Source organism: Ursus arctos, unplaced genomic scaffold (assembly GCF_023065955.2).
Source record: "Ursus arctos isolate Adak ecotype North America unplaced genomic scaffold, UrsArc2.0 scaffold_19, whole genome shotgun sequence".
NCBI lineage: Eukaryota > Metazoa > Chordata > Mammalia > Carnivora > Ursidae > Ursus > Ursus arctos.
This window is the reverse complement of record NW_026622863.1, coordinates 47390842-47416880: the sequence shown is the minus strand read 5'-3', so window position 1 is coordinate 47416880 and position 26039 is coordinate 47390842. Positions and strand designations below refer to the sequence as shown.

The following is a 26039-nucleotide window of genomic DNA, read 5'->3' as shown; positions in this document are numbered from 1 at the left end:
TGTTTGTGACTTACTTCACTTTTTAAAGGTCAAGGCTGCTAAGTGCCACAGCTGACCTTCCAACCTACAATCAGGCAGATCCTGAGTTCTTTTTTTTTTTTTTTAACTTAATAAATTTATTTGTTTGCCAGAGAGAGACAGCGCACCAGAGCACAAGCAAAGGGAGAAGCAGGCTTTCCGCTAAGGGAGGAGCCCGATGTGGGACTTGATCCTGGGACTCTGGGATCATAATCTGAGCTGAAGTCAGGTGCCTAACTGACTGAGCCACTCAGGCGTCCCCAGATCCTGGGTTCTTAACCACCAGGCCTAAACCCTCTGGAGTTTGGAGGCAGACAAGGCCTGGGCTCATACTGGGCAAGTTGCTTCCCCCCACTTTCCTCATCTGAAAAATGGACATGACAACCCTCACAGGAAGGTATGTAAGGCTTAAACAAGTAACTGCTTAGCCCAATTCCTGGCATTACAGTTTGAACTCAATCGACAGTAGTTGTAACAATAACAACTAGTTATCAATGTTTTTACAGCTATCACTGAATAATAATGTTGGTGAGAATGATGATTCACCCATTCTCCATTCAATAGAAATTTACTGAATCAGGCCCTATTCCTGGCACAGGGAAGGCAGCAGAAAATCACACAGACAAAAATCTCTACCTTTGTGAAGCCCACTTTCTACTGGAGGGAAACAGATGTTGACAGATGAATGCAGAGAACACCATCCTGTCTGGTGGTGATGATGGTCCTAGAGCCACGTACAACAGAGAGAAAGACGAGGGAGAGAGCGAGGGAGGGAGAGAAAGATGAGAGAAACGGAGACACTCAGAGACAATGACTAGGAGGTAGGGAGAGAGAAAGAGAAACAGATACGAAGAAAGAGACACAAGATGAGAGACTAAGAGAAAGGAGAGGCAGACACAAGCATAGAGAGAGCGAGATGAGAGAGAATTGAGAGGTGACAGAGAGATCTAGAGGGTCCTGTACTCAGACACAGAGCTTGGGAGCCTGCCTGCTCCCCAGCTGTGCCCATCCTGGCTATGGTCCCCACCAATCCCCCTCTAGCAGCTCTGACCCCTGTTCTGTAACATCCCTCTATCTTTCTGGAGAATTCCCCTTTTAGGCTTTGGCCAGTTTGGAGGTTTTTGTCTCCTGCTGACGTCTTTGACTCAGAGCAAGTGCCCACTCATGGCGCATGGCCATGAGAGGGTGGCTCTGATGCCTTGTGTCTCTCGGCTTGGACGGAGGTGAATTTCTGAATGGAAACATAGATGCTAGGCTCTGGGAAATCTCTGAATTTTCTGGCACTCTCGTTCTGGGGTGCTGAGTTATCTCTGAATCCGGAACCTGTGGCTGCTGCTACGTTCCTCCCCTGGACCATGCTGTCACCCTCCGGGGTTCCCCCTCCTCCAGGGCTCCCCAGCTCCCGCACATGGGAGCTCGGCTCAGAGCTCTGGGTGGCCAGAGGCTGCCCCCTCCTCTGCTGATGCCTGAGCTTCAGATTTGGGGCCCCCCTCATCCCCTACTCTACCTCTTCCCCACTGGACATCTGACTCCTCTTTGACTGGAACGGAGCCTCTGTTTGAAGTCAAGCCATCAGAACCCTGGTCCTAAACAATGTCACGTGAAGGGAACGATATGGGCCCTAAGTCACTGGAGCTCAAAAGTGGGGTCAAGGCAGAGCTGAGGGTCAGGGATGGGGTGAAAGTGAAGGATGGAGCCAGAGATGGGGTCAAGAAAAGGGAGCGTCTCAGGGACGGGGCTAGGATGAGGGGAGGGTCAGTGGGAGGGGGAGGGCCTTCGGTGGCTGGTATTCCTGCCCCCCCATCTCCCCCCCAAAAAGTTGGGTCAATAAATACTTGGGAAGGCCAAAAGCACTGTGCTATCAAAATCGCTGAATTAAAGTAAATGTCTTGTTTCAGGTCTGGATGAACCTCAGTGAGGATGTGATGGCGGGAGATTTTTGCCAGTTGGAATAGGTGGGTCAAGGCAAGATGTTCTCCCATTCTCTATACAGCCCCTCCCGGGACCCCTCCCCACCTCTGAGCCCTGGGGGTGGGCTGGGATCTCCTTGACACCACTCTCCTTTAGTCAAAGTGTTCCTGGGCGCGAACACACCAGCAGTTTTGAACCCTGTCCTCGGCGCATGGGCCTTTCGGGTATTTCCAATGCTTTGCCCGCTCAGAGGGTGGCGCCCCAAGTAACCACGTCCACGCCACTGCCATTTCCCGGGTGTGGGACGCAATCCGTTCCACGTGTTCCTACAAGCTGATTGGCTGGGCCCAAGGGCATGCGCATTTGTGGTTTGGAAGGATATTGCCAAATTGTTCCCCAGCGCTCTTGCCAGCAAGGTAGAGGGTAGCTTTGCAGCGCTTACTACGGGGTATCCCCGTGGCAGTAAAGTGGAGCTTCTAAAATTTCAGATGGGAAGCTTTGTCCCAAGGGTCTGATGTAGGAACCAGGAGGCTGGGGGGCGGGGGAGGGGGAGGGAGACAGAAAGAGTGGGCAGGGGAGAGAGGGGAGAGGGAAGAGGGGAACGGTGGGAAAGGGAGGGGGGGGTCCGGAGTGTGACTCTTTTGCTTCAAATTCTGGCTTCACCAATTAGTAGCTGGTGATCCTAAACAACTCGGATTATTTATCTTGCCTCCTTTTTTCCTCATCTATAAAGTAAGGGATCAAAAAACCATGTGGTGGCTAAATAAGGTGTTTGAAAGTAAGTTATGCGGTTAAACAAGTAAATTTGTTCAGGTGCTCCACAAATGGCAGAAATTATTCTTGGTGTCCCGGGGCAGAATTTTCTTCTTCTACACTCTGAGGCTAGGCAGGAGAAGAGATGGAAAGAAAACCCGAAAACCAGCACCACCTGCCTGTCCTTCCCCAAGAACCTGCTGGCTACCAGAGTGGGCATTTCCTGTCCGTCATCTCCCACCAGCTCCCACCCCCACGTCCACTGGGGCGGTGGGGCGTAGAGGTGCCTCCCCACGGTTGTTCCCTCTTTCTTCCCTTCCAAATCCCGCAGGCCTCTCACAGCCCAAGGAAGGAAATGAAACCTGCCCTCCCCAGCCTACTTCTACCACTGGTGACTAATCAGAGCCATACCCTCTGACAGGCAGCTCTCTGTTGTATGAAGGACAAGGTCCGGATTGTAGCTCCTACATGACCTGGCCCTTGATGACAGCATGTCACTTCCTCTTCTACTTTGTAAGTCAGTCAGCCAAAGCCCTCTAAATAAACCGTGTTTGCTCACCTTCAGGCTGGGATACATTTCCTCTGACCTCCACCCGGCAATGGCTACTCACACTTCAGTTCACGACTGAGCCCGCGCCTCCTCCCAGAAGCCTTCCTGGTTCCCCAAGCTGGGCAATCCCTCCTCTGGTGTTCCTAAGCGTCCTAAGCTGTAAGTTCCACGGAGGCATGGCCCAGAGTAGTGAGAATTCAATTCCCTCATTTCATTTTTTTAAAAAAGATGTATTTATTTATTTGAGAGAGGAGAGCAAGGGCAGGGCAGGGAGGGGCAGAGGGAGAGAATCTCAAGCAGACTCCCCACTGAGCTCAGAGCCCCAGACACAGGGCTTGATCCCACGACCCTGAGATTATGACCTGAGCTGGAATCAAGAGTTGGACACTTAACTGACTGAGCCACCCAGGCGCCCCCAACTTCCTCATTTCTAAAATGGAGCTAATAATAGCATCCACTTTCCAGGATTTGGGCTAATAAACAGTAATGATTCATTAAAACCCTTTAGCATAAATAATACCTTCTAGGGACACAGTTGCTCTTGTTAATCATCTTAATGTGTTTTCCAGCACAGCTGACCCCTTCCCCAAGAAGCCCTCTTGGACCCCCGGGGCTGGATCTGGATCCCCCTCTGGGCTGCTACGTCCCAGCCTAGACTGCTCTGGGTTGTCACTGCTGGGGATGGTTCTGTTGCCCTCACTGGACGGTGAGCCCTGGGAGAGCCCTGGGTCCCCAGTACTGCCCAGCACAGGGCTCTATATGGACCAGGGACCGGAGGAAGGCATGTTGAATGAATGAATGAATGAATGAATGAATGAATGGCTTTAGCAATTATTTGATCTGACTGTTACTTGTCTGTTAGTCCTCTTTCCCACCTTAGCACATAGAATTATGTTTCCTGGGGCGCCTGGGTGGCACAGCGGTTGAGCGTCTGCCTCCGGCTCAGGGCGTGATCCCGGCGATCTGGGATCGAGCCCCACATCAGGCTCTTCTGCTATGAGCCTGCTTCTCCCTCTCCCACTCCCCCTGCCTGTGTTCCCTCTCTCGCTGCCTGTCTCTATCTCAAATAAATAAATAAAATCTTTAAAAAAAAAAAAAGAATTATGTTTCCTGTCGATGCTGGAATTTAGAGGAAACTTACTTATGAAGTTGTGTGTATGTGTGTGCGTGAGAGAGAGAGAGAGAGAAGGAGGGAGAGAGTGTAAGCTTGAGAGCTTGCGGAAGAGAGTTTGGGTGTGTTCCAAGAGGGAAGAGATGGGGGGGAAACGGGGAGGGCTGAGGACTTTGGCAAGGAATGGGCTGGAGTTTTGGATTTTGGAGATGGAGTCTGTGAACTCTGCGAAGGAAGAGGCAATGTCTGTTTTTTTGGGGGGGCCATGTCCAGCATCTAGCCACCCAGAAGATCCTCGATAAATATTCATTGGGTGAATGAATGAACCAGATGTTGTTAAAGTAGCCTAGGAATCTTGCTGTGTTCCTATAATTGTGGATCATGGTTTATACTTTGGGCAGGTCTTGAACCGGAAATAAGTTCTTTTTGTCCCTTTCAGGGTTGAAAGAGTCTGACTCATTGCTGATAAACATGGGAGACAAATATGGGACTGCTGTCACCACTCTATCCCAGACTTGATACTTGATACCAGCATTCCTTCCTGGGGCACGTGGGTGGGTTTCCAGAACTCTCAGTACACCACTTAGAGTAGCTACTGCCAGTCTATCAAAAAGGGTAGTTGAGGGCGCCTGGGTGGCTCAGTGAGTTAAGCGTCTGCCTTAGGCTCAGGTCATGATCCCAGGGTCCTGGGATCGAGTCCCACATCGAGCTCCCTGCTCAGCGGGGAGTCTGCTTCCCCCTCTCCCTCTGCTCCCCTTGCTTGTGCTCTCTCTCTCTGTCAAATAAATAAATAAAATCTTAAAAAAAAAAAAAGGTAGTTGAGGAGGAATCCACCTTTGCAAAATGGATGTGAAAATGGAGAGGAATTGTGGTCGGAGGTTACAGCTAGAAATTCTATCTCCCTTCTCCCACTTCTTCCTTCTTTGATTCTGCTTGTGGTCCTCAAGCACACAACAGCCGATATGCCTGCCTGGGAGGAAAGTTCCAGGGTTTCTTTGTTTTTGTCTTCCACCCGGATACAAAGTGTGTAATGTCTACACTGTCACAGAATTAGAATGGGGGCAGGAGGGGCGCCTGGGTGGCTCAGTCGTTAAGCGTCTGCCTTCGGCTCAGGGCGTGATTCCAGCGTTCTGGGATCGAGCCCCGCATCAGGCTCCTCCACTGGAAGCCTGCCTCTTCCTCTCCCACTCCCCCTGCTTGTGTTCCCTCTCTCGCTGGCTGTCTCTTTCTCTGTCAAATAAATAAATTAATAATAATAATAAAAAAAAGAATGGGGGCGGGATTCTCAATTTCCTTATCCTGCATCTCCTCCTTTTGACAGCACTTTCCACCCCCCTGGAGGGGGGGAATGTTGGGATATGATTTTGCTGTTCTCGGCTCACATTTTCACTGTGGCCCAATTCCTCCACACCTACACGTGGTCACAGGCTCCCTCCTAGTCATGGAAGCTTTGTTTTGCCAAGTGTCATTTAAATCCTTGACTTTGTGGCTTTAATCTTAGTGTTAGATGTATCCTTTGGTATCAGACTGGCTGCAAGGAACCATGGAACTAATGGTGTAAGTAAGAAAGAGGGGTATTTCTTCTTTCATGTACAAAGAATCCAGAGGTATTTAAGACAGGGCTAGTTGGATGGCTTCACGGAGCCTCTGGGCACCCATTTTTCAGTGGGGTGTTGTTAAATTGGCTCTCCAAAAAAAAAAAAAAACAAACCCAACCAAAAACCCCCACAAAACCTCTGATTTGTACTGTTTTCCAATTTCCATGGTGGCATGCTGTAGCAAGTTTCATTGAGCACATACCGTGTGATGGAGATCTTGCTATGGTGCGGCTGACCAATGGATGAGTTAAATATTAAATATTCATACCAATAAATATTTAATGACACGATGTGGTTAAATGCTATCAAGCAGAACACGGCTAGGACACCGTTCCTGTGGTGCACTGAATTTATAACAGGGGTCGTGAGGAGGTCTCTTTGAGGAAATTTGCCCAGTTTATTATTATTTTTTAAGATTTTTATTTTATTTATTTGACAGAGAGAAAAACAGCCAGCGAGAGAGGGAACACAAGCAGGGGGAGTGGGAGAGGAAGAAGCAGGCTCCTAGCGGAGGAGCCTGATGTAGGGCTCAATTCCAGAACGCTGGGATCACTCCCCGAGCTGAAGGCAGACGCTTATCGACTGAGCCACCCTGGTGCCCCTGCCCAGTTTATTTTTAGGCATGGGGAGGGACTTCCCAAAAATTCTCAGCTGTTCCAAAGGGCAAGGGAGCCAGACTTGCTACAGGCTTGGCCAGAGGACGGCTGGACGCTGGCTGGTTTGGACGGTGGCTGCTGTGTCATGACCCGGCCAGATTTGGAGCTGCAAGAACTAGGTCCCATCCTGTCACCACCCATGCAGGAAATGACTAACTTCTTCTGTAACAATGGAGGGAAAACAGAGGAGAGAAGGGGTACAGCGCGATGCCTCAGGTGACAAAGGAACTGGTTAGATGTTAGGGGTTTCCAAGCAAATCTGAGACCTTGGACAGACCAGGGCAAGGACCCCAGAGTCACTGATCTACACATATGGGTGGTGGGGAGATTTATTTATTTATTTATTTATTTATTTATTTATTTATTATTATTTTTTTAAAAAAGATTTTATTTATTCGACAGAGATAGAGACAGCCAGCGAGAGAGGGAACACAAGCAGGGGGAGTGGGAGAGGAAGAAGCAGGCTCCTAGCAGAGAAGCCTGATGTGGGGCTCGATCCTATAACACTGGGATAACACCCTGAGCCGAAGGCAGACGCTTAACCGCTGTGCCACCCAGGCGCCTGAGATTTATTTATTTTTAACAATGAGTTAGAGTTGCGCTGTCCACTACAATAGCCACTAGCCACAGGTGGCTATATAAATTAAAATTAAATTGAATTAAAAACAAAAATTGAGGGGCGCCTGGGTGGCTCAGTCGTTAAGTGTCTGCCTTTGGCTCAGGGTGTGATCCCAGGGTCCTGGGATCGAGCCCCGCATCGGGCTCCCTGCTCCACTGGGAGCCTGCTTCTTCCTCTCCCACTCCCCCTGCTTGTGTTCCCTCCCTTGCTGGCTCTCTCTCTCTCTCTCTGTCAAATATATAAATAAATAAATCTTAAAAAAACCCACAAAAATTGAGTTCCTCAGTTACACTATCCCCATTTCAAGGTTTCAATAGCCATGTGTATTGGGGGGTGCAGATACAGAATATTTCCATTGCCACGGAGAGTTCTATCGGACAGCACTGGTCTAAGGCTCGGATTTTGGAATTGGGTAGACGAGTTGACATCATGCATGGCTGTGTTACCTTGGGCGAGTCACTTGCCCTCTCTGAGCTTCACTTTTATCCTAAGTACACAAGCACAATGACCACTACCTGACACAGGAGATGGGAGCTCGTGAAAGAAGAGGAAGGGGGTTCTGGCCCCGAGGAGGGAGCAATAGGAAACTGGGGTGACTGGAAACAGAGATTTCAGAGCCAGGCAAGCTGGCTTGGAGAACGGCTCCACCTTGTGCTACCCATGTGACCCTGGACAAGTCACTTACCCTCTCTCTGAGCCTCCCCTGCTTTGTCAGTAAAACGGAGGTGGATTCAGTGAAGACGATATGACCCATGTACCCATGTGAACCTAAGGTGCACGGTATTGGGGCTGGCAGACGATGTTTGAACTCAGGTCTGCTCCTATTACTACTAATCATAGTGATGTGAGAGGTGGCTTTGTGTTGGTCACAAAAGCACCGATGCTCCTCAGATGTCAGAGACATCCACGCCAGAGCTTCATCCGTACTCCTTTCCCCTCAGCCCGCCATCTACCAGGATCTCCAAGAGCTTGAAATCAAGTGGTGAATCTTACTTACAAATGGGCCATGGATTTCTGGGGGTTCTGACCACCTCCCCCACTTCTCTGCATCCAGGTTTCTTTTTTCCTTTTCTGAAAGGGAGCAAAAATAAGCTGCATGTGTAGGAGACATTTTGGGGTGTCTGCCCAGCTTACAAAGCAAAACTTGTCCCATTTTCTTTTCTCTTTTTTTTTTTTAATTTTTTATTATGTTATGTTAGTCACCGTACAGGACATCATTTGTTTTTGATGTAATGTTCCATGATTTATTGTTTGGGTATAATACCCAGTGCTCCATGCAATATGTGTCCTCCTTAATACCCATCACCGGCCTATCCCAACCCCCCACACCCCTCCCCTCTGAAGCCCTCAGTTTGTTTCCCAGAGTCCATAGTCTCGTGGTTCATTCCCCCTTCTGTTTACCCCCCTTCATTCTTCCCTTCCTTCTCCTACTGATCTCCCTGCTATTCCTTATGTTCCATAAATGAGTGAAACCATATGATAATTGTCTTTCTCTGCTTGACTTATTTCATTTAGCATAGTCTCCTCCAGTCCCGTCCATGTTGCTGCAAATGTTGGGTAATCATTCTTTCTGAGGGCTGAGTAATGTTCCATTGTATATATGGACCACGCCTTCTTTATCCATTCGTGTGTTGAAGGGCATCTCGGCTCCTTCCACGATTTAGCTATTGTGGACAATGCTGCTACGAACATTTTGCCCCGTTTTCTGAGCAACGAGCCCCCACAGGCAGGGCTGAGCCCCTTGAATTCTGCTTGTACAATCCTCCTGGCTCCCACCCCAGCCACAGGAACGGGACCACGGTTGACACCTGACGTGAGTGAGCCAATCAGATGCCTTCTCCAGGGGTTTTGGGGACAAGGCGAAGGGATTCTGTGGACTTAGAAGTTATGGGATTGTATCTTTCCCCAGGTGGAGAAAAACTGAGCACCCACCTGCAGAGAGAGACAGAAAGAGAACTGTGAATCCCATGTACCCAGAGAAGAGGATGACACAGGGCGGGCTGGGGGCTGAGAGGGGCAGAGAGCTACTACCCTGGTTCCAGCAGCATTCCTGTTTTCTGACCACACACTGCCTTCAGTGGGAGCTTGAAAACTATGGCCATAGATTCTTTCCTTCTCATCAAGAGGTGGTGTCCATTTCCTACCCCTCAAATCTGGGCTGGCCACGTGGCTGGCTTTGGCCAGAAGAATGTGGCAGAAATGATGATGTGCCTTTTTTTTTTTTTTAAGATTTTATTTGAGAGACAGAGCACGAGTGGGGGGAGAGGCAGGGAGAGAGGAAGAAGCAGACTCCCCGCTGAGCAGGGACCCCCCCCCCCCCCAGGTCAGGATCATGACCTGAGCCGAAGGCACACGCTCATACAACTGATCCACCCAGGCACCCCAGAAATGATGATGTGCCATTCTTAACCTTGGTCCTAAGAGGCATTGGCCCTCTGCTCTCACTCCTGGAATCCCGCCTCTGTCATGTGAACAAGCTTGGGTCGGCCCGCTACAGCTAGCTGATGTGCAGGACAGGTTAGTTGTTCCAGACAACTGTCCCAGTCCAGGCAGCCCCTGGGTAACTGCCAACTCATCGCAAGTGCATGAGTAGACCCAGCAGAGGCCGGAAGTATGGCCCAGCCGAGCGCAGCCCAAACTGATAACCCCGCAGAATTGTAATCGAAATCCATGGCTGTCTTTTCAAGCCATAAAATTTGAGGGTGGGTAGTTTGTCACACAGCAAGTGCTGATATGCCCTTGGAGTTTTGGAAGTCTTCCTGGATCCTTGTATTAAATTCCTCCTTTTGGGGCGCCTGGGTGGCTCAGTCGTTAAGTGTCTGCCTTCGGCTCAGGGCGTGATTCCAGCGTTCTGGGATCGAGCCCCGCAGCAGGCTCCTGCACTGGGAGCCTGCTTCTTCCTCTCCCACTCCCCCTACTTGTGTTCCCGCTCTCGCTGGCTCTCTCCCTCTCTCTGTCAAATAAATAAATAAATAAAATCTTAAAAAAATAAATTACTCCTTTTGTTTTTATTGAACCTCTTAAGTGAGTATCCTTTGCTTTCAGCCCACGAATTTTATGAAATGTGGACTGCTTGTGGAGATGGCTTCCAGGGATTTGGTGAGCTGGGCAGAAGGGACACTGGCAGCTGGGGAGAGGGACAGAAAGGCAGTCTCTGGGACTCTCAGCAAGATGAGAACATCCCAAAGACAAATGATCAGGAGGGAGGAGGTCTCATCTGGAGCCCCCAGGAACTATATCCTGTCCCAGCCCCAGGATTCTCTTGCTGCCCTTCCTGGCATCACCTCTGAGGCTGACAGACAAGTGCCCACTTCAGCAGCACATCCGTATTCTTTGTCTGTTAGTCCTATGAGAGAGAGAGAGAGAGAGAGAGAGAGAGAGGGAGAGAGAGAGAGAGAGGGAGAAATCGTCATCATCACCACCACCATCATAATCATCACCATCATCATCATCACCACCATCATCACCACCATCATTAGCACCATCATCACCACCATCATCATCATCATCACCACCATCATCACCACCATCATCACCATCATCATCACCGTTATCACCACCATCATTACCACCATCATCACCACCATCATCATCATCACCACCATCATCATCATCATCACCATCATCACCACCATCATCATCACCATCATCACCACCATCATCACCATCATCATCACCACCATCATCATCATCACCACCACCATCATTACCATCATCATCACCATCATCACCATCACCATCATCACCACCATCATTACCACCATCATCATCACAACCATCATCACCATCATCATCATCATCATCATCACCACCATCATCATCATCACCATCCTCATCACCATCACCATCATCATCACCATCATCACCACCATCATCACCACCATCACCACCATCATCACCACCATCATCACCACCGTCATAAATGTGGCTGACAGTTACTGAAGGTTTACATTGCCAGGCACTGTTCTCAGTACTTTACTCCCACCGAGTCATGTAATCCATGCACCTTCCCTTTGAGGTAAGAATTACCATATCCGTGTTTTACAGATAGGGTAGAGGGCTAGCCTGGCTTCAGGGCCCATGGCCTTAACAGCAAACACCAGGGATCTCTCTTGGCCCTCGGTGGGTGTGGTGGACATGGGTGGGGCTTCCCCTCAGCCCACAAGCCTCTTCCCCGAGGACTGCTCCTCCCCACTGGTAGGGGCAAGACAGCCACGCCTGTCCTTGTGACCTCATCTCCAAGGCTGCGGTGACTGGAAGACGCTGGTTCCTCGAGGCTGGTTCCTCCTGGCTGACGTCAGCATCTGCCCATCATTGTCTGTCTTGGCCGAAATGGTGGGAGGACAGGAAGTGAGCCCTTCTGCCTGCTTGTGGAGGCAGGGACTGGATGTTGCATCCTTCTCCTCTAAGAACGTGGTCGTGGATTTGAATCTGGGATTGGTTCAGGGTCAGCCATTTGTCAGCTGCGTGTCCCTGGACAAGGTGAGTTTCTCTGGTTCACTCACTTGGAAAATGAGGACAAGAACGTACCCATCCCTCAGAGTAGCTGTGACTTGAAGGCTCTTGGCACATACTGAGGGCCTGGGAAGCTGCAGCTGCTGCAGGGATGAGGACGATGCAGGGGATTCAGGCAGTGGCCTGGCCCTGCCTCACTTCTGGAAGGTTCCACTTGGGACCAAGGGACTGGAGACCTGGCCCCAGCCTTTCCCACTTGATCCACAAGGCCTTTGCAAACCATGTCAGCTTGTAGTATGTAAGCTATGAAGGCTTGTGTTGTTATGGCAGGAAAAGAGGCAGTGGAGGGCAGGGGCGAGAACTAGGAGTGAGGCAGCGTTCAGGGTTTGAATCCCTCTCTAGCTGTGGGGTCTGGGCCAGTCACTTCTCTCTGAGCCTTACTTTCCTCTTTGACAAAAACAAGATCTTCTTTCTTATCCATTGCCCCCCCCCCCCACTTTCAGAGCTCTTGTGGAAATTAAATAGAATAATGTTTGGCAAGCACATAATAGGCACTCAATACATGGTAAGATATTAGAGTATTGCAGTAATAGATAATACATCTAGGATTGAAATGCAAGTCAGATCCCAGCCCTCCTCTGCTCTAAATCCTCCATGGTTCTCATGTCACTCCGAACAAAAGCCAAGTCCTTATATGGCCAAGACCTTATGCTGTCTGTCCACCCCAACCCCCATTCCCTCTCTGATCTCATGCCCTATTTCTCTTCCCATTCCTCACATCACTCCAGCCACTCTGGTCTCCTTGCTATTGCTTGAACACGCCAGGCAAGTCCTACCTCGGGGCCTTTGCACTGGCTATTTTCCCTGGTGGGTATGTCCTTCCGCCAGACATCCACTGACATCTATCCTTCCTTTGCTCAGTGTCTTTGCTCAGATGTCACTTTCTTGCGGAGGCCTTCACTGACTTAGTTAAACTGTGCCCCACCCCAACCCTGGCCTTACTCCCTAGCCTTACTCCGCTGCTTAGCACTCATCATTACCCAACACACTATCTATATTTTACTTGGTCACCACGTGAATTGCTGGTGTCTCTGACTAGGATGCAAGTTCGTGAGGTCCAGGACTTCCTGCTGCTCTTCCCGTGGTTTCCCCAGGGCCGGCAGAGCGTGCACTGGACTGATACGTGTAGAAGGAACGACTGTGACGCTGACCACATCCCAGGCACAGGTGTAGCTGCTTTAGAAATACTAGCTTGTTTCACCCTCACAGCAGCCCCGAGCATGGCATTTTGCAGATGGGCAAACTGAGGCACAGACAGCAGGGCTGACTTGCCCATGGCCTCACTGCAGGTAAGGAGTAGAGCTGGGATTTGAACCTAGGCAGATGAGCTCCAGAATCCTTTTCTGTCTCTTTGTTCCCTGCTGTCACTTTGGGTGGATGCATCAGGGGTCAGTATCCTCCTCCCTGAGTCTAAAGCTTCTTGGATGAGGCTACGGGTTGGGCTTCTGTCTTGCTGCAGAGTAAGCTGTGTCTTGTGGGGGCCGAGCGGACGTGAGGCCATTGCCGGGGTGAAGGACAGCACATACCTTATGCTGTGGACTATGGTAAAGCCTATGCCTCCGATCAGCATTACGGCCCCTATATTTCCAGCCAAGAGGAGGCTGATGGCAGCTCCTCCTGACACGGAGAGAACGGGGTCTGGCTCGATGGGCTCAGCATCTGTGGGATCCACGTTGTCTTCTGGGGACCAAGAAGGGGAGAGACTGGAGGAGCCATCCTCCCTCCACACCCCCACCTCCCACCATTTCACCTCCTGCATGCGTCTTCAGTCGACACCCTCCTCCCCATCCTCTGGTCTCCACCCCATCCTCCTCCTGGCTCTCCTGACCCAGTCTCTCCCCCTCCCACCTCCCCACCACTAGAAGCCAGAGGGGTCTGTGGAAAGCTCAAACTTGACCCTGTTCCTCCCCTGCTCAGAACCTTGTTGTGGCTTCCCAGGACCTGGGGAGGAAGCATCCCTCATTTTGGCCTTTGAGGCCCTGCCACTTGGCCAGCCTCAGCTCTCTCTCTCTCCCTACCTTTATAACTTATTTCCATTGGACTCTATTCAATTTCCTAAGCTCATCTCTCTTTCCTACTTCCTGGCCTAGAATGCCATTTATGCCATTTTCCTCCCGTTGGCCTGGATAATTCCTATGTATCCTAGTATCAGCTCAGATGTCCCCTCCTCCAGGAAGCCCTCCCTGACCTGCTTGCTGAGTCAGGTGGCTCCTTGGGTCCCACATCCCTTGGCTCCCCGACCCCAGTCTTGCCCACTCTGGTCATTACGATTTGTGGATGGTTCTGTCCCCCACTGGCCTGTCCCCCACTCAAACATTGCTGTTTGAGGACAGGGCCAGGGCTGTCTCCAGAATGTCCCCAGCACCGCCCAGCACGGGCTGCTCATGTAGTAAGTAGCCAATAAACATTTCCAGAATAGTTGATGAATAAATCAAGGGGGTCCTGAAAGTCATTCTCAATGAACATATCAGAGTCACCAGCTGCTACAGGATTTAAACTTTTTTCTCCCAATGAATCACCCCCAAACCAAATCCTGAAGCTCCTGCTGGACCCTGTCTGGGAAGAAATGGCAGCTCTCTAGGACCCAGCCACGCCAGGCTTTCCATCACCCCTGCCCTTTCCATGCTCTGGACCTTTGCTCCTGTGTTCCCTGCTGCCTAAATCCCTCCCCTTCTTCTCTACTGGCCAGATCCTCTGTACCATTCCAGCTCACTCCAGGCCTCTTGTCCTGCATGCATAAGTACACACAAAATCATATTCATGAGGGTAGCTGCTATTTAAAGGGCCTGCTTTCTTTCTTCTTCTACTTTTTTAAAGTAGGCTCCATACCCAACGTGGGGCTTGAGTTCATGACCCCAAGATCAAGAGTCACTTGCTCCACCGACAGAGCCAGCCAGGTGCCCTTAAAGCACCTGCTTCCTAACAGGTGTCCTTCTGGCCTCATTCCTGTATTATTTCTGCTCCTTATGACAGCCTTGCAGAGGTATACACAGTCACCCCCATTATACACAGGAAGAAACAGAGGTTCAGAGAAGGGATGTCCCTTACCCTAAGTCACCTGGCTGGGAAGGCACAAGGGCCGGAATTGAATCCAGGCTTAACCAGCTCCCAGACCACTTTCCTGATCTCAACTGGCTGGTCCTGCTACTACCACCTGGGGCTCCACACAGGCCACCACGTACAGAAATAGTCACAAAATTAATAATAATATGGATAATGGTAGTTGCAGCCACGATACTAGCTCGTGCTTTCTCAGCACTCACTAGTGTTCAGTAGCACTGGGCACTATTATTTTAAGCTGTTCACCTCCTTATCTCATTGAATGCTCACAGCTACACTTTGGGGTGGGTGCTATTATTTTCCCAGTTTACAGATGAGGACACTGAGGCCAAGAGAAGTCAAGGCAGTGGTTTAAAGTCACACAGCAAGGAAGTGGTGGAGCCAGGATTCAAATTCCAAAGCTTGTGCTCAGAACCACTCATTATCACATGCATTTTTTTTTTTTTTTTTTTTTTTTGCAGGTATGTGCTGAAACCCAGAGAGGTCAAGTTCACACAGCCAGCAAATAGTTGGAGCCAGGACCTAGACAGCTGCCTCCAGATTCTGAGCTGAGCTTTTGGTAGAGTTCAACTCTGTCAGCGGCAGCCTCTGTAAAATGGGCTAAGAATCCCCACTCTGCCAGGCAGATGGAAGGATGGGATGACATCTTGGCTAGACAGGGGCTCAGAATGGACTGTTCTGGAGGTGGCTCAATGCAACCAAGGATACAGAAGTGTGGGGTGGGGGTTGGGGGACTCACGTGGCAGTGACAGCGTCACAGGATAGGAGGAATACTGTCCCTGGCTGTTCTTGGCCGTGCATACGTAGGTGCCCAGCTGCTCCCAGGACAACTTCCGGATGATCAGCATAGACCCCGTCCTGTAGGGCTCCCCATTGAGGGTCCAGTGCAGCACGGGTTTGGGGGTGATAGAAGAAGCCAGACACTCCAGGATCACCGAGTAGTTGAGGTCACTCTGGATAACGCCCTCAGAGGCATAGGGGAATGTCAGCAGCATCACCGCGTTGGAGCTGGCTGTGCAAACAGAGAGCAGGGTCGCATGGATGGAGACCACTCAAAGAGGCTGAGCACTTCTTTTGTCCAACACAGGGACATTCATTCATTCATTCATTCATCAATAAACATGTTTGGAGTTCCTGATTGGTGCCCAGTGCTGCTCCAGACACGAGGCTATAGCAGAGCTGTTGGAGTCCCCAGCCCAGCCCCTCACCCTCACCACTTCCAACTGCCACATTACACCTGTTGCCTGAGCATTCTCTGGCCGTCAGAGCCTGTTCTGGCCAAGGAGGAAGCAGGCCAGAGAACTGGGAGATGGGCATAGCCAGGGCACTATGCGATGACTGGCATGGGCTGGTATATAAATATCCCAGTTGCTCAGCCCTCCATTGGCCCGGGCTGAGGCCAAGGAGCTGGGAGGAGTGGCTGGATTCTGGATTAGTTCAAAAGCAGAGTCCACAGGATTTGCTGATGGATTGGAGAGAAAGCGAGGAGTCAAGGGGGGACCTCCAAACCTTGGGACCTTTTCCACTGGCTGTTGGGAACCCTCTTTACAGAGATGGGGCATCTATAATAGTTCTCTTCCCAGGTTAGAGACTTGAGGTCCAGGGGCTCTTAGGCCCAGGCTTCATGGTCAGAGAGAGGCACAGCGAATATTTGCCTGGAAGTCTGATGTCGTGGTGAGTACCAGGAGCCTCCACACTGAGCTGATTTCCAGTTTCAGTGCCATATGATAAAGTGAAAAGAACTTCAGCTCAAACCAAGAACTCATGAAAGGGTTGTGAAATCCCCTGTGTTTGGTACGTAGCGAGGGCTCAGTAAGTTGGAGCCAGTCCTTCCTGCTTTTCGGTGTTTACTCCAGCTGGCCTCTCTGCAGGAGTACTTTCTCCCATTCTTCACGGAACAAACTCCTGTTCCTCCTTCAGGTCCCAGCTCGGATGGCCCCTCCTCTGGAGAGCTCTACCCATCTCCCAGGCTGGGTTCTCGCATGTCCCTGCCCACGAGCCCAGCATCACCCAGGACAGAGAAGGCAGTAAAAAAGGATTTGATGCATACATAAGAATTAGCGTTAGTAAGTGTTTTGTTGAGTGGAAATCTCAGGCCCCGCATGGTCTGCCCTGCAGACCACTAGGTCTACCTGTCTCCCCAGGCTACACTGAAAAGCCAACAGCCTCTCATGGCCTGCACCCCCTACCTGGCTCTGCATGCAATTTCTCCTGCTCTCTGGATCTCTCTTACCCCTTCAGGCTTTCCCATGCTCTTCTCTCTGCCTGAGAACTCAGTCCCTCTCGGCCCCACTCACCCTGGCCAGGTATCTGCTCTGTTGCACTCCTGCGTCTTCTGCTGGTTTCCAGCACTGTGTCTTGAGCTGTCCCGCTTCCGATGATCAGACTGCTTTGAGTGTCCAGCATCTCCTGGCTGGTGTGGTTGGGCCCTGGGAGGCCCTCAGGGGGGAAGATCAGGCTTTCTTGCCGGGCCTTGTGTCCTCGGAACCAGGAAGTGGAGAGAACACCATTCGGGCTTCCGGGGAAAGGCAGGCGGGCACTGGCTCCTTCGGTCAAGGGGTCTGGAGATTGGGGGGCGGGCAGCTCCAAGGAGGCAGAGCAGGCGCAGGATGTGATCAGGATGCCTTGGAGGAGGTGGGAAGGGAAAGGAGAGGGCAGAGGGAGCAAATGGGACCAAGGGTGAGCTGCTGCCCCAGCCCTTCCCGAGCTGGCAAGGAGTGTGGCATGTCGAGAGTTGATAATGGTGTTAATGACAGAAATAGTGTGTGTGTGTGGGGGGGGGGGGTGCCTGGGTAGCTCGTTCGGTTAGCTGTCCGACTCTCGATTTCTGCTCAGGTCATGATCTCGGGGTCCTGGGCTCAAGCACCACTCTCAGCGGGGAGTCTGCTTGAGGATATTCTCTCTCCCTCTTCCTCTGCCCCTCCCCCTGCTTGCTAACTCTCTCTCTAAAATAAATAAATCTTATGAAAAAGAAAAGGGAACATTCACTGAGCACGTCCTACAAGCCAGACACTGTTCTAAGCACTGAACATATATTATCTTACTTACTCCTTACATCGACCCCACCAAGCACACATTACTCAGGGTTTCCTGCAGATCCGTTCTCTGACCTCTTCTGCCCTGCTCTCTTCCTGAAAGGCTGACTTCTTCGAGCTGCATTGTCAGGTCCCCTTGTCTTTTGCTTGGGGTTGGCTTCTGCCAATGGGAGTGACTTTGAGGTAGTTGGTCCCACAGCTCCCTCCCTGCTCCATCAACATGGGGCTGAGCCCCTCTATTAAAGCTGTGATTGGTGTCCCTCTCCATATGCCACTGTCTTGGTGTTCTGGGGGTCTGCTCTTCCTCTTACGGCTTCTAGTGCAGAGGAGGTAACAGCTTTCTGCTGTGGCTAGCCTCTGGGCGCCGCACGATCGCAGGTGGGTTTACCTACACCCTGCCTACACCTCCTTAAATAGCCCCTTTATCAACCCCCCCTCATTACTCCTTTTGAGTGGACCATTTTCCTGCCTCAACCCTGAGTAACACAACTATTATATCCCCAGGAGGATTGAGGAAATGGAAGCTCAGGGAATTGAGGACATTGGCCAGGATGTCATAGGTGATAAACAGTGGGGCTGTGATCCATACCCAGGCAGGCAAAATTCTGTCCGTGAAGTAGACCAATGAGTGTGCCCCACCATCCCCGGTTGCTCTCACTTCCTTTAATTAAATTTCCACGTGGCTTGGTGCTTGGAGTGGAATCCTCAGGGTCTGGCTCCAGACCCGATGCCCTTACCCACCCCACTCTCCTGCCTCTCATTGGATTGATGGCTATTGCAGTAAAGACACAAGGTCCAGCCATAAAAGACTGAAACATTTGAGATGGAAATGTAAAGAACTTCGGCCAAGTGGAAAAACAAAACAAAACAAATACCACCCACCAAGTCAAAAGAACAATGACATATCAGGAAAAATGATTCGCAACAGATCTCACAGACCAAGAGCTCATTTGGCTAATATGTAAAAAGCTCTGAGATATCAACAAGAAAAATATCAGCAACCTAACAGAAACATATACAAAGGATATGGGTAGGCAATTCATAGAAAAGAAAATCCAAAGGTCTCTTGACATTGGGAAAATGTTCAGGTGTGCTCATGGTAAGAGAAACACAAATTATTATTATTATTTTAAAGACTGTATCTATTTATTTGACAGAGAGAGACAGCACAAGCAGGGGGAGCAGCAGGCAGTGAGAGAAATAGACTCCCTGCTGAGCAGAGACACCCCGCCCCCCCATGTGGAACTCAGTCCTAGGACCCTGAGATCGTGACCTGAGCCAAAGGGATTCGCTTAACCAACTGAGCCACCCAGGGGGCCCTCCATATCCTTTGACCCTGAAGTTAATCATCAGGGAATGTGTTCCACAGATATACTTTATCAATACAAAATGACTAACGGGCAGGGTCATTTGCCACACCTTTGTTATAATGGCTAAAGACTGGAACTACCCAAGTGCCCGTCCATAGGGAACCAATTTAATAAACTGTGGTCCACTCACACAGTGGAACAACACACCTGTACAAAAGGGTGAGGGAGAACTCCGGAATGGCATGAACTGAGAGGGAAAGATCTCCCAGAGTATGTAGTTAAGATACGAACGCACGCTGCTGAATAGTTCTTATGGTATGCTACCTTTGGTGTAAAAACGGGAGAAAAGTAAATACGTATTTGCATTTCTTATAAACATACAAAGAAACCCTGGAAGGGTACGCCAAAACAGTGGCTCTCTGTGTGTGACGGTGGGGAGGGAAGGGTCAGGGGAACTGGGTGGGTGGATAGGACGGAGACTTCACTCAAGGTCTTTTCTGTATCTTTGAGATTTGAACCGTGGGAATGAACAACCCATTCAAAAATTAAGGAAAATTTGAATAAAGGAAATAAGAGAGCATAAGTGTTCTCAATAGTCTTTCACACACACATACACGGGTGCGCACACACAGAAATGCACACACACCAGAATGTAAGATCCAGAATTGGACGGCCAGGGTGCAAGTCCCGAAACTTACTAGCTCTGGTGACTTTGGAAAAACTACTTATCCTCTCCGAGCGCCAGTTTCCTCATCTATAAAATGGGAATGCTAATGCCTCCAGTGATTTTTACGTGGGGATGATTTGCTCCCCCCAGGGGACACTGGGAATGTCTAGAAGTCTTTCTGGTTGTCATGACGTGGGGTTTGCTGCTGGCACCCAGTGGTGGAGGCCAAGGCCAAGGAGGTTGCTCAGCCTCCTACCATGCTCAGGACAGCCCTGGCAACAAGGAAGCATTGGACCTCAAATGTGAGTAGTGCCGATGTTGAGAAGCCCCGATCCAATGCTTGTAAATGGCTTAGAACAATGTACCAACAAGGTGACTGCGAAATCGATGCTTGACATTATAATTGTAATTATCATCACTAGTACCATACTTGCTTCTGTAATTGCAAGTCCTTGGGGTGCTGTAAATTTGTCTTTTAAAGATTAAAAAAAAAAAAGCAATGCAATAAGTGGTTCCATTTTAAGGATCAGGAATACCCAGTGACAGAACAAATGTGAAAGCATCAGCTCTCTTCTGGAATGGGAAATGGTAGCGAGGGGTAATGACTCCCAGGGCAGCATCCCCAGATACAGACAGTGCTGGGCTCTGGAAGTGGATGTAACGGGTTGCAGAAGGGCAGCTGCGGGGGGAGGGGGCGGAGAAGGGGTTCAGCTGACACCGCGTGCTGGCTATGTGCCAGGGACTGTGTCAGATTCTCCCAACCTCGACCTCACTAGTCCCCTCCACAACTCTGAGGTCAGCACTAGTCTGATTTATAGGCAGGGAAACTGAGGCACAGTGAGCTTGAGTCTCAGACCCGAGGTCAAAAGTGGAGAGCTGGGAGGCCTTTACAGGGCCTTCTGGGTGGGTCAGGGGGCTCACTGCCCACCTCGTACCTCCACTGATTTAATCTCTGAGTTGGCAGCTGGTGTGGTTTTTCTTTTTAAAAAGATTTATTTATTTATTTGAGACAGAGTTGGGGGAGGGGCAGAGGGAGAGAGAGAATCTCAAGCGGCCTCCCCGCTGAGCATGGAGCCCCACACGGGGTTTGATCTTATGACCCTGAGATCACGATCTGAGCCAAAATCAAGAGCCAGACACTTAACCACCCAGGTGCCCCCGGTGTGACTTTTCTATTCCCCTGCTCATAAGCCTTCTGTGGCTCCCCAGCGCTATCAGGACACAGTGCAGATCCCCTCGCGTGACACCCAACTACGTCTCCACACCCCTCCCACCACTCTTCCCTCATTGTCTGTATCAGGCGGACTGAACTCCGTGCAGTTGCCCTGGCCTCCAGGCCTTTGCACGTGCGGTTCCCCCTACCCAGAATGCTGTTCCCATAAATCTTTATCTAGCTGTGATTCCAGTTTCAGCCCAGGCAACCCCCTTCTGAAGCCTTCCCTGACCCTCAGGGATGCTTGGAGATAGACACTACAGCGTCCGGGCAGGGACATCAGGAGATGGAGTGATGGGAGCTCTTGCCGCAAAGTGACAGGAACAAAGTGTTCCACCCAAGGACCTGCTCAGGATGTTGCTTTTCTATCTTGATGGAAAAAAATTTGCATTCTTACCCAGTTATGAAACAATTTGCATAAGCGACACCACATTTTCCTGAGCTCTTATTTCGATTTTGACAGCTTTGAAAGGTCCTTTTCTGGCCAGCACCTCCCCAGCTTCAGACCTCAGCCCTCTTCTTTGGGCCCCCCACATCCTGCCCTACCCACTCGGGGACGGGTCTGTCTTCTCTCTGGACTGTGAGCCCCAGGAGAGCAGGGCTGGGGCTGTCTTGGTCGCCGCTCTGTCCCCAGCACCACCCCGTACAAGCTGGGCACCCAGCAGGCTCTCAGGAGTGTTTGCTGAATAAGTGATTGAAGTGGAAGATCTCAGGTCACCCAGTCTGTATTCGGGGATGGAGTTCTTTTTTTTTTTTTTTAATATTTTATTTATTTATTTGACAGGGAGAGAGACAGCCAGCGAGAGAGGGAACACAGGGAGGGGGAGTGGGAGAGGAAGAAGCAGGCTCCCAGCAGAGGAGCCGGATGTGGGGCTTGATCCCAGGACTCCGGGATCACGCCCTGAGCCGAAGGCAGACGCTTAATGACTGAGCCACCCAGGCGCCCCTCGGGGATGGAGTTCTGACTCTGACACCATTGCAGGTGCCTGGTGATTCAACGAGTGTCCCCAAGGCACCTTAGGAAGACCTCACGTCTTGGCGACCCTTCCTCCGGTTGCTGTAGAATCATGGTTTCACTTGTAGACTTTGAGGCCACTAGACCTGGGATCATAACCCTGACTCTGCCACTTATTATTTCTGGGCTCCGGGCCTCAGTTTTCCCGCTCATCAAGGAGGGTCGTTGATAGTAATCATTTCACAGGAGTGCCTGAGATTCAATGAGATCATGAATTTTCAGGGCTGAGGACAGTCTCATTTAGGTATTATATAGATTTTATGTATACGTGTGTGTGTATATATACACACGTTTTAAGCCTGCAGGTTGAAGGGTGGAATTTCAGAGGCAGAGCTGTAGAGATGATTCCAGAACTCTTACTTTTTAGGAGTGTGGCTATTTCAGTCGGGGATACTTCCTGAATCAGCAGATATATATATAGACACACACCAGATATTACACTTGACTTCTCCCATGCCCCAACATTTCCACAGAGGTCCCAGGGGCTGAGAACAGAAGAGCAGTGACCGAGAACCTCCATGCCCAACTAAGGTCTTGCTAACAGGGATTACATGTCACTAGCTCTGCCAGCACCGGCCACTCGACCCCTGCCAGGCTGTGGGAAGGGAGAAGAGGAGGAGGCTCAGAGTGAGGCTTTCTGGGGGGAGAGTTGAAAATGAACTGCGAGTCCGCCCCAGGGGAGAGGGAAGGCCTGGGTCTTTCCTCCTCTCCAGGCCAAGTGAGGGCAGCTCCAAGGGAACCTCTCCCAGAGAGCTAGAAATGCGTCCCCTGGAATTTGCGGGCACTTAGACCTCTAGGTCTCCAAGTGAGGGATGGCGTGGAAAGGGCCTGTGGGGCAGAGGGAGTAGAGGCTGGAGTGGAAATGACCCACGCCTCCAGCATTCTGTGTGACCACAAAGGGGTCCTCCTGTTTCCCACGAGGCAGTGGTGGATGCCTCCGCAGGGAGCTGGCTGGAGGCTGTCTGGCAAAGACCCTCGTGCGTGCGACAGGGCTCCCAGGGGTTGACCTTGGCAGAAAGAGGCTGGAGGGAGCTGGGAGATGGTGGCGAGCCCAGTTCATGGAGCCATGGGAACATACTCTGTAGTGACAAGGGTCCTCAAAGTGCCCCCCACCCAGACAGATCCAGCAACAGTGCCTCAACCACACAGAAGGACTTGTCTCCACCTCACAAGTACAATAGCCAAGTAGAAACCTTCCTGCCCCCGTCCTTGCCTTCCTCCTCTCTGCCCATGGCACATTTCTGGGTGGGGAGGAAAGGCACAAAGAGAAACTGGCCTGAGGCCCCCCATGTCCCACTAGACTCTCACTGCAGCGGGACACGGGCCTGAGCCGGGGATGAAGCAAAGCTTTAAACAAGGTGGCATTTGGGGTTTTGAAACTACATGGAACCAGATCTTTTAAGACCTGGAAAAGGAGGCAATTCATCTACTTTCTGAGAGTGCATGTGTGTGTCATCTTTGGAAAGTGTGGTCTTGGTAGCCAGACCATCTGGGTTCAAATTCTCCCTCTGCCACTTCTAAGCTGTGTGGTCTGGGGAAGGCACATAAGCTCTCTGTGCCTCAGTTTCCCCCACTATGAAGTGGGAATCGTATAGCCCTTGCCTCATAGAATTAAATGCTACTTCATGAAAGCACCTAGAACAGGCTGGCATGTAGAAGAAGTCAGTCACATGACCTCTTGATATTATGACTTGTTATTTTATTTTTTTTAAAGATTTTATTTATTTACTTGACAGAGATAGAGACAGCCAGCGAGAGAGGGAACACAAGCAGGGGGAGTGGGAGAGGAAGAAGCAGGCTCCTAGCGGAGGAGCCTGATGTGGGGCTCGATCCCAGAACGCCGGGATCACGCCCTGAGCCGAAGGCAGACGCCCAACCGCTGTGCCACCCAGGCGCCCCATGACTTGTTATTTTATTATTATTAAGATTTTATTTATTTATTTGAGAGAGAGAGCACGAGCAGGGGGAGGGGCAGAGGGTGAGGGAGAATCTCAAGCAGACTCCCCACTGAGCAGGGAGCCCATGCCAGGGCTCCATCCCAGGACCCCGGGATCATGACCCAAGCTGAAGATAGATGCTTAACTGACTGAGCCACCCAGGCGCCCCTATTATTATGTGAGTGGAAGGAGGGGCACAGGGAGAGAGAGACTCTTCAAACAGACTCTGCCATGAGTGTAGTGCCTGAGGCGGGGCTCCATCCCACGACCCACGAAACTGTGACCTGCTCTAAAACGAAGAATCCCACACTCAACCGAATGAGCCAGCCAGCGCCCCTATCTTATTATTATTATTTAAAAATTATTATTAGATGTAGATAGCTGGGGTAAGCCATGGTGCTCGGTGAAAAAGGGCTGGACACGGGTGGTCCTGGTCCTGAATTCTGATTCTGCCCTCACCAGCCAGCGATCTTGGACAGGTGACTCTGCCCCTCTCCAAGCCTCACTTCCTTCCTTGGTAAAAAGGGACAATATCGCGGCCTCTTGGGGGGACTTCAAGAGCTCTTGTGCATCTGTCAACTGACTAGAGGCAGAGCTCTGAGAGGGGGCAAGTCTGACTTGGATAGAGACTCTCCCTGGGGGTGTCCTCTCCCTGTCCCCAACAGTGAAGCCACTGTTCCTTACGCACCTGTCAGAAGTAGCCTCCTCCAGGCAGGGCTGTGGCCAGGTCCGGCGTCCAGAGGACACCTCATGCCGCGTTCTGTCCAGGCGCCGGCGCAAGGGAGGTCACCCTGTCAGGAGTGGGGCCTCCTAGACAGTACAGTCAAGTACGCAGCCTTGGCTCCGCCCCCGTCCTGACCACACCCCCGCTTCCCTGACTGGCTCCTGCCGGGGGCTGGGAATTCGCCACCCAGACCTGCACTCTTCTCTAGCACTGGGTTAATGGTAGTGGTGGGTGGGGAGCACTCAGGGGCAGGATTCTGGGAGAAGGGGTTCTGGGGTTTCACTCCCTTTCCTTTCTGCCTCCCCCTTCCAGCCCTCCTGGAGGGGAGAATGATGAAGGTGGAGGGTGGGGCAGAATTGTCCTGCCTCTGTCAATTCGCATCAGAGGAGAGGAATGGCCAAAGGTCATCAGGTAGGGGGTGGCCGGGACCTTGCTTGCCACCTGTCTTGGCTCCAGACTCTGGGACTATCAGCTCTGAGGCTCCATTTTCTCCTGTAAAATGGGGATGTTGATAATAGTGACCGCCTCGGTCAGAGGGGCCCAAGGACATCAGATGTCCAGCAGAGTGCCTGGCGTAGAGTAGGGGCTCATGAATGGCAGTAGCTATTAACCTGATGCGAACTATTGCTATTGGTATCCAGGATATGCTGGAGGCACGTTCAGAAGCCCCTTCTCAGGGCCTTGCTCATACAATATTCTGAATTTTGGACTCTGGGAGAATAAGCCCCAAAAGCTTCTTTCTCTCATCCTTTGGATCCATTCTTTCCTCCTCAATAATTGTATTGCTGAAACTAAGCGAACACCCACCATATGCCGGGCACGGCACTTGACCTTTAGGGATTGTTGTTTAATTGAATCCTCGTAGCAACCCTGCGGGCTCAGAATGATCATCCTCGTTTCCCAGTGGCGCATGGAGATTAAGTAATTCACCTAACCTCACACAGCTACTCACAATGGCTTCTGTCTGTTCTTGGAGGGAGTCACCCCAGGGCCTTAGTCCCTGCTGCTCCTTTTTCTTAGCACCTCACACAAATCATCTCACGGCTGATTGCGTCTCATTGTTCCAGTGTCAAATCAAATAGCAACTCTTCCAAAGAGCCTTCCCTAATGCCTGCGACAGGGGAGGTCCCAGCTTCTTGCTAGCAAGACACACTGTTTTCTTTTCTTTCTTTCTTTCTTTTTTTTTTTTTTTTAAGATTTATTTATTTATTTATTTGACAGAGAGAGACAGCCAGCAAGAGAGGGAACACAAGCAGGGGAGTGGGAGAGGAAGAAGCAGGCTCCCAGCGGAGGAGCCCGACGTGGGGCTTGATCCCACAACGCCGGGATCACGCCCTGAGCCGAAGG

The 26039-nt window shown here is 50.8% G+C and overlaps 1 protein-coding gene and 1 long non-coding RNA gene across 5 annotated transcripts; one reads left to right on the top strand and one right to left on the bottom strand.

Annotated features, from left to right (window-relative positions):
• The first annotated feature begins 136 nt into the window (after positions 1-136).
• On the top strand, positions 137-4285 carry LOC113243211 (uncharacterized). Its single transcript, XR_006408064.3, has 4 exons — positions 137-415; positions 1917-1973; positions 3248-3391; positions 3802-4285. It is a non-coding gene; the product is annotated as an uncharacterized LOC113243211 (long non-coding RNA).
• A 4092-nt stretch (positions 4286-8377) lies between these two features.
• On the bottom strand, positions 8378-24794 carry IGSF23 (immunoglobulin superfamily member 23). 4 transcript variants are annotated; one of them, XM_057314464.1, is made up of 5 exons: positions 24657-24787; positions 17089-17415; positions 15531-15803; positions 10501-10562; positions 8378-9148 (listed from the first exon to the last, which is right to left on the bottom strand). In XM_057314464.1, the coding sequence occupies exons 1-5, from the start codon at positions 24718-24720 to the stop codon at positions 9095-9097; spliced, it is 780 nt and encodes a 259-aa protein (XP_057170447.1). In that variant the 5' UTR covers positions 24721-24787; the 3' UTR covers positions 8378-9094. The 4 variants fall into 4 exon arrangements, with proteins under 4 accessions (XP_057170447.1, XP_026337889.1, XP_057170446.1 ...); XM_026482104.4 differs by lacking the exon at positions 8378-9148 and adding an exon at positions 13258-13411 and having other exon boundaries at positions 10210-10562; positions 24657-24794; XM_057314463.1 differs by lacking the exon at positions 8378-9148 and having other exon boundaries at positions 10210-13411; positions 24657-24788.
• Positions 24795-26039: the final 1245 nt, after the last annotated feature.